Source organism: Scomber scombrus, chromosome 3, assembly GCF_963691925.1.
Source record: "Scomber scombrus chromosome 3, fScoSco1.1, whole genome shotgun sequence".
Lineage (NCBI taxonomy): Eukaryota > Metazoa > Chordata > Actinopteri > Scombriformes > Scombridae > Scomber > Scomber scombrus.
Genome location: NC_084972.1, coordinates 20,835,088 through 20,843,473, shown reverse-complemented (window position 1 = coordinate 20,843,473; position 8,386 = coordinate 20,835,088). Strand labels below are relative to the sequence as shown.

The 8,386-nt window shown below is 36.6% G+C and overlaps 1 protein-coding gene across 1 annotated transcript; it reads left to right on the top strand.

Moving 5' to 3' along the window:
- Positions 1-6,930, top strand: prxl2b (peroxiredoxin like 2B). The gene is made up of 7 exons (XM_062415960.1): positions 1-139; positions 507-711; positions 1,400-1,451; positions 1,523-1,586; positions 1,714-1,789; positions 2,933-3,051; positions 6,389-6,930. The coding sequence occupies exons 1-7, from the start codon at positions 77-79 to the stop codon at positions 6,413-6,415; spliced, it is 606 nt and encodes a 201-aa protein (XP_062271944.1). The 5' UTR covers positions 1-76; the 3' UTR covers positions 6,416-6,930.
- The last annotated feature ends 1,456 nt before the right edge of the window (positions 6,931-8,386 follow it).

Here is an 8,386-nt window from a genome sequence, read left to right as displayed (position 1 = left end):
GTTACTTAACCATCAAAACTACAAGATCATAAACTGAACCCATTCTTGTAGCTTTGTTGAATTTAACTTATCAAACATGCCTAACGTCGACCTTGCTCTAGCTGGGAAGAACTTGTTGAAGAGCTCTGATACTGGAGATGTAAGTAATGGAGCTACTGTGCGACTGTTTATGTTTGTAAGAAATGTTCTTCGTTTGTAACTAAAGATGCGTGCTTTTAACTTAAAGTAGTTCTGTTAGACTCACCTGGTTTCCCATTAGAGGCCAGTGTGCCCTGCTGAGACCTCCTGTAATAGACCTGTCATTACCTCACAGCATTGAAATAATGTCTGTCAAATGGGGTCTCCAGGGTGACATAATGGTGATCTGAAGGGAATACCTGTGAATATGAATCATGGTATTGTACAGTCTGAACCTATGATAGATGAAATGCATGTAGTCTGTGTGTCACCAGTTCTTTTGTGGTCTCACTGCTGTTGTTGTTATTTTTAATCTGTCTGTATTTCAGAGTGTAGAGCTCCAGTCTTTATGGCAGGACCAGCCGGTGGTGTTGTTCTTCCTGCGTAGGTTTGGCTGTCAGGTGTGTCGATGGATGGCATCAGAGGTCAGCAAACTAGAGCCAGACCTGAAAGCAAGTGGTGTAGCGTTGGTGGGAGTTGGACCAGAGGAGATTGGGCTGAAGGAGTTCCAAGAAGCAGGGTTTTTTAAAGGATGTAAGTAGAGCTGCAACGATTAGTCGATTAAGAGATTATTCGATTGTCAGAAAATTAAATAATTATGATAATCGATTAATCATTTTGGTCATTTTTCAAGCCAAAAAAAAACTTCTGTCATCTGTCCCTTCCTGGTCTTGTTTAAATGGAAGCTCCTCTCAAATAGCTAAAGGTCTTATAGACAGTGTCACACAAAGAAAACTCAGATTGTCATTATTATGATTGATTAATCGTTTTGGTCATTTTTTTAAGTAAAAATGCAAAACACATGATAGTTCCATTTTAAATTTGAAGATTTGCTGTATTTCTTTGTCATATGTGACAGTTAATTAAATATTTTTAACATTTTAGACTGTTAGTTAGCTAGATAAATAAAAAATGGACTGAAATGATGGTCAAAAGCTGGTCACTGATGGTCACTGGTCCCCCTTCTGGTCCTGTTTAAATAGAAGTGCCTCTCAAATAGCCACAGGTCTTAAAGATAGTGTCACACAAAGAAAACAAACATCACAAACGGCACAAACAGAAACAACAAACAAACATAAAACTTACCATCTGCATTGTCATCTTTGCATAACCAGAAAAGGCGGTTTTGAACGGTTTCAGGCATGTTTACTGAGCCTATCACTCTTAACTGCCAAATTCTTCTATTTGTCTGTAAATAATCTTCAATTATCTTCTCTTTTAGCCCTTTATGTTGACCAACAAAAGAAAAGCTACAAGGATCTCGGCTTCAAAAGGTTTGTCAAAGATAATAAGTCTCATTTTTAATAATATAATTAGTTCTAAAGTAACATTTTTTCCTCCTCAGGTACTCAGCCTTAACTGTTGTTCCTGCTGCATTGGGGAAGAAAGTACGAGATGTAGCCGCAAAGGTAGATATCTTAATGGTTACATAATTACTTCATACGTTCAATGGTCACAGGAGGAGGTGGTAAAGTTGCACATACACAGATCGACAGACTGACTTCTGACTGTGTGTTGTAATCTGCTGTTTTTCAGGCCAACGCTGAAGGCATCCAGGGAAACTTCTCAGGAGATCTGCTCCAGAGTGGAGGCATGCTCATTGTAGCCAAAGGTACAGTAAATGTTGCTATGCACCAGAGGAGGTTATTAGTAAAGTCTGTCTTTTGAAAGAATATATGTGAACAAAAGAAACAATGATAATTCCAAAGGCAGGATGAATTGGGGTTTTGTAAATGACCTCGTTGGATGGTATTGATAAGTTGTCCACTCATTTGAATGCAGGTTTTTTTTTTTTTTAAAGTTAAAATGGCATTTTTGCAGTCTTTCCTCCAGAGGGCAATACAGCATCATCATAGTGTGGCTGGAAGTTCACAGAAAGATATCAGTGTTGGTGCTCAATGGTGTTACTGCCTCTCTCCACTTTTTGACTTATTTGTTTGTACACAAACAAGTATATCACCAATGAATTTTACATTATGAGAAATAAATGGGAAAGGATTTTAGAAAGAGGAAAATGAAAATGATGTATAATTGGGTTTAATTAAGGGGTAATGAGGAAGCAAAATAGGTGATGGAGTAAAACTTTGTTGTTTTTCAAATGTGGTCTTCTTAAGACAGCACAAAAAAGCCAGAGTCCTAGTAATCTTTCTATTCATGTGTTAATACTTTCTTTTATTTTTTTAGGGTGTGGTACAGGAGGCTGGTCCTCAAAGAAAATAATCAGTTGAAGGAAGTAGATTACATGTCACCCTGTCCTGTCTGTCTCCTCAATTTCAACATCTTGATTCCACCAAAACTCCTTGTTTTGACACAGTTAACACCAGTGTTTCTTCTTTTTGATGTTTTGGCAACTAAGATTAAAAGTATTGTAGGAAACAATTTTGATTCTTAATACTCAAGTCTATTAACTAGAAGCTTTGAAGTAATACCAGATATGATTGTGTATTTTTGGAGACCTGAAACTTTTGCACCATTTGCTTATTCTAGCATCTTATTGCATTTATGTCTGTATTCTATATTAATATATTTTATGGTCTTTTTTTATCAACCACCACAGGATATCTGCTGTCTGTTACATAATTAACTCTTTTTCCCCCCATTTTCTTTTTTGCCCCTTTATTGTTATAATTTGTCTCAGTGGAGTCTTGTGGTCACCAAAGCAAATTCACAGCAATCTGTGATGTTAATGAAAATCTTTAAATTGGACAAGCAAGTTTTTGATGATACCTTTCTATTTTTTTCTTGCACTGCCTAGGTGGAGAAAAGGTCCTACTACACTTCATCCAGGATTCACCAGGAGACCATGCACCTTTGGAAGACATTTCTAATGCTTTGGGCATCTCAACAAAAGTACAAGCTGGACAGAGGCCAGTGGTAAGACATTCCATGAACATAAAAACATCTCACAAGACGTAAGATGTAACAGATACTCTAGGTTTTCAATTACTCACTCACTTAAAGTCATTATTTCTACATTCCATTGTTAATTTCTTTTTCCATTTTCCCTACCACCTTTCCTCAACATTTCTTTGTTTATTGGTGAACTTGGTTGCATCAAACTGTACAGTGATGGGTTAAATGGAATAAAAAATGTGTTTGTTAAAGCACAGAGGGCTAGTCCATGCCGCAGGTTCATTCAGCAGACTCTGTTTTATGTCAGTAGCGGTGCATGCATCAAAGTAGCCTCTTCATAGACAATTTCACATTTATTACTCAATCTCCACAGTCTGTCAGTGTCCGTATCACAGGCCCCAAAAAACCTTTTAAACTCAAGTGATGATCTCCATCTGTACTTAATTGTTCTTGAAAATGGCACATAAACACTAAGAGAACTTATTATACAATTTACATAAATAGTGTATAATGGGAAACCAGAACTGGCAGCCTTACCCAAGATTTATGAAATATACAGAACCAGTCAAAAGATTGGACACATTAAGGTACTGTGTGTGTGTGTGTGTGTGTATATGTGTATATATATACACACATATATATAATATTCTATTCATACATACTTAAATATATAAGTCATCACAGAGATCATTATATAGCTCCAACAGCACTTTTCATAATTGTATTGTATTGTAACACATTATTAATTACTGATTAAATCTAAAGGTGTTTGCATGTAATTGCGGGAACAAATTATTCAGAGTTTGATTTTGTTTTCTGAGAAAATGCTGTTTACAGATACAAAGCATGTGTCTGGTGTTTTTATAGTGCTGAACTTTTCTACTTAATGAGGATGGCGTGATTATGAAGGAAGAATGGGTTAGTGTTGTTCAAATTTGACTACCACTCAGAGACAATGAAGACATCCTCTCAAGTCAGAGTGAGTGTGAGTAAACCCAGGACAATGCAGCACAGGGTCCATGATCATGATCCAAAGAGACGTGTAAGATGAGAAAGCTCAAAAACTCCAGGGAAGAAGCCAAGTTACTAATTTGCCATAATGGTACCTGAATGCATACAAATGAAGAAAATGAGAAGGAGAGAGGAGCTCAGTGCATCATGGGAAGTCCCCCAGCAGTCTAGGCCTATGGCAGCATAACTAGGGGGTTGTCCAAGGTAAGACTAGGCCAGCTTTAACTATGAGCTTTATCAAAAAGGAAGGTATTATGCCTACTCTTAAACATAGAGAAGGGGTCTGCCTCCCGGATCCAATTTGAAAGATGGTTCCTCAGGAGAGGAGCCTGATAGCTGAGGGCCCTGCCTCCTGTTCTACTTTTGGAGTTTTTAGGAACTATAAGTAAGCTTGCATTCTTGGACAACAGTGTAGTGGTGGGGCTATATGGTGCAATGAGGACCTTTTTAAGAACAGAGAATGAGATAACACTGACTGAGCCACATTGGTGATTCTGTTTCTGTGGTGTCAATATATAGTGCATCATTAAATACAAACTACTATTTCAGATCTCATCCTTGTTCGATACCATAATTTTAAAAATTGCTCAGAGCTCATGGACTTCACATCTTGAGTCCAGGCAGCTTAGGGGTTTGTCCTGTGATCATCAGGGCTTTCTGCATGCCCATGACATCCAGCACATGGTCTCTCTTGCCCCATGGCTCTGTTGCTCCCTTCCCACAAAGCCCACCATGTCAGAGCTATTGAAACATGTACAGCAGGTTTCCCCATGAGCTATCTGAAGACCAACAGATGTCATCCCTGCAGTCAGTGAACTGAATAGACCCTGTTTTCTCTGAGGTTCAAAATGTGGCAGAAACGAGTATGAGTCACAAGCTAGCTGATATACTTGCTTGGAAGAAAGGCCTGGAAAAGTTTGCCGTTACAGTAAAGCTTTGTTTACAGAATGATGTCATTGGATAAATCGAACGTTTTTTAGTGACTACTTTACATTCAGAAGAAATAGGTGACTTCTAGTTCAGACTTTTCCTGTTCAAACAGCCAATAGTCAGAATTGATCTCTTCAGAAGCTCTATTATCTGTGTCTGGAGGAACCCTCAAACAAGATTTTCCTCACAGACATCTTCTGATCAGAAACACCATAAATTAAAGATTTTTTAAAGACTCCCCCTGGATAAACAGATGTACCTTTTTCTGAAATAGGAGGAGAAGTCACCAAACACTTTATCTGAAAGTAAGTTGTTTGTAGTTAAAATGAACTATATACGGCTTCATGGTGGCCTAGAGGACAGAAAGGACTGGTTTGAATGCAAGATCTTTTGACCTACTTTGTGAATTCAAAATGTCCAAAACATCTTTAAAAAAAGAATCTTTTACATAAGCACATGTGGTCCATTGGCAGAATTGCTGTGATTTAGGCCCAGTCCCAACAGAGACCTTATTTAATTTAACTTATATGTCAAATGTAATGAAATGTGTCTTTATATGTATGCTGAAGTACTGTTGTTTTTTGTGTTTGAATTGTAACAATGACTTCTGTTTAAAACTATTTGACCTCCTTCTTTTAAAGCTGGGGCCCACATCCAGTCATGTAGCTGCAGGATTTGTTGAATTTGAATGCCAGTATGTTAGTTGCTGCTTAACAGCTCTACTCGGCTTTAGATATTTTCATTGTAGCATTCCATCAGAGCCCAGCAGAAAAAAATCACTCCTGGTCATTAATAGGCTGCAGGCTGTTTTCCAAAATGGATTTTGTCAACAGAAGATGGAGGCTATATTACCTTTTGGTCCTTTAATCAGATGCTTAATTAGAATATAAGGCACAGTGAAACAGGACACTGAATATATTGTTTTTAAATCAAAGACTTCCACTGTCCAGTTGGATTTAAACATGTAAATGTAGCCCAGTTAAGTATTAGTGTCATGAAAATGACCGATGGCAGGATGTCCAGTTAGCAGTGCAAGCTAGAAATTGTTATTGAGTCACCACATTGATTAAAACCCTTATCAGTCATCTGCAGATACATCATGACCACTGTGTGCTTTGGGTTAATAAAAATATTCCCTCTTGAGTTAAGATGTTTTTGTAGTAATGTAATTTATATTTCAATAGAAACCATTTTCTCCTTCCTGGAAAATGAACCTCCCTCAAAGTTTTCCACCCAGTAATCCTTATTAAGCTGCTGACATTAATGATTAATCAGTTTTTCCTATAGATATGTTCCACCACATGGGATTTGTGGGAGATTAGCTGGATTGAGATCTAATGTTTCAATGACAAACGCTTCCTTTTCATCATGGTTCTCCCTCATTATTTGATGTTTAACCGTTGTACTTTTCTTGCAGTGCAATGATGAAGTTTGTACACGATGATGACAGCGCTGCCCACGGTACCTGATGGACATCTACACTTCGAGAAGTTAAAACAGACTTTAAGATGCAGATTATCATTAAAATGTTGTACTAAACATAAAACTACTGACAATGTACTGAATTGATTGTGAGATCTTTATGAAGGTGTTTAATATGTATTGTGAAAGAGCACTGTACATGCAGTTAAGCTTTAATCTGTATCTGAAAAAAAGAGCATTTCACTTTTCATTTTTATGAATGTTTAAATTCAATAATTGTTGTTAATTTTGAATTTAACTCACAGTGCCTTACACTTACATGTTGTTCACAATGATTGTTTTGTTTTAAATTGAGGGATATATGTAGAACCATTTCTAACATGCTCTGTTTATGAAATATATTGATTTTTTTTTGTATTTATCAAATTGTAATAAATCTTTTAATTGCAGACATGAGCAAAGTTTTAAATTGGTTGTTGAGGTGTTAAACATTTTTTACATGACAAACAGGCATCCTGCCTATACGCAAGATACATTTTTACATGATCAGTAACTGAACTTTTCCTTTTACTCCCCCTCCAACAACTCTTCTCCACTTACATCCACCTCACTGTTTCCTCACCATCCCTCTTAAAAATCTTAAAACATCACAAAAAGTAAACTTCAAACTTTTAAAAACTGTTTTGTGTGTGTGTGTTAAATATTCAGAATAACATAAGTGCTTGAAATGTATTTCTGCATTGAACTTAAGACACATTTCCCAAAATTGTAACAAGGGTTCAGATTTGCTATTAAATTTAGCATGCTATTGCCACGTGAGGCTCACCTATAATCATTAATTTAACCCACAACCTGCTAGAAGTTAAGTACAACAAATCTTGCATTGAGCACTTTTTGCATTTAGATTAAAGACTTGGACTTCTCAAATGAATTAGATGACCAACTAACCAGAGATCAAGCCATTTATAATAAGGCAATACCAGGATTTTGGAAGTGAAATAAGGATGAGGAGCTCATCAGTGGTACTTCACTCTGGCTTTGTAAAAGTTCACTTCTGAAATGACCCCGTATGAGTGAAGGACTGAATTGTACTAAAACCACTGAGACGCCACCCTGAGTCTGATCTGATTTTACTGGCTGAAGTAAAATGAGCTTTGGTTGATACACAGTAAGTAGACATATGAAAACCCAAAAAGTCAAGACTTTTGAAACATGAAGATGAACATATGATGCTTTGCAGGTTCACTAATTACATTAATTTTAGAATTTTGATACCAGTTTATGAGATGTTGAAACTGATATCTTCAATAATGGATAATAAATCATTTGATAGCACTTAAGATAAGTTAGAGGGCCATTAATAAGAACAACTGGGTTGTCAGGTTGTGTAAAACCTCCGTGACTCCAACATGACACTGCCTTGCAAATGGATCTTTAGACCACTTCACTTTTAGGAAATGCTTGGACCAAAATTCACTTGTTGACCACTTGTTATCATTTACAACAAGGTGTGGTGGCTAATTTGAAAATGAGAGCATTTATTAACGGATTGCCAACATTTGTAACTGCATTATTACCAAATAGAAATGGTCAACACTAGCCAACAGGATTTTTCCACAACCTGGCAAAGCAAAATGTGTTCCTATAAGTGGCTTCTAGTTCATGTATAAAGCATAGATTATTAACCAGCAACCTATCATAATGACATACCAAACACATTACAAAGGGTAACTTATAATAAAGTGGTTTCAGAACTTCTAGTGAACAAAATGTCAAAAAGCTTTATAAAATAAACCAAGGCAACACATATTCTAGCCCACTTGATCTTTTGCATGTAGAGTAAAGCGTAAAAATATGTGAGAAAAAAAAAAATTTAAATGACACATTTAAAAGAAGGACTTGATATTGTACCAGTTGGGACAGTCACTTTAATGGCAATAATTACAGATCTGAGTCACAAAAATAGCGGTTAGTCTAGATAATAACATAGCAG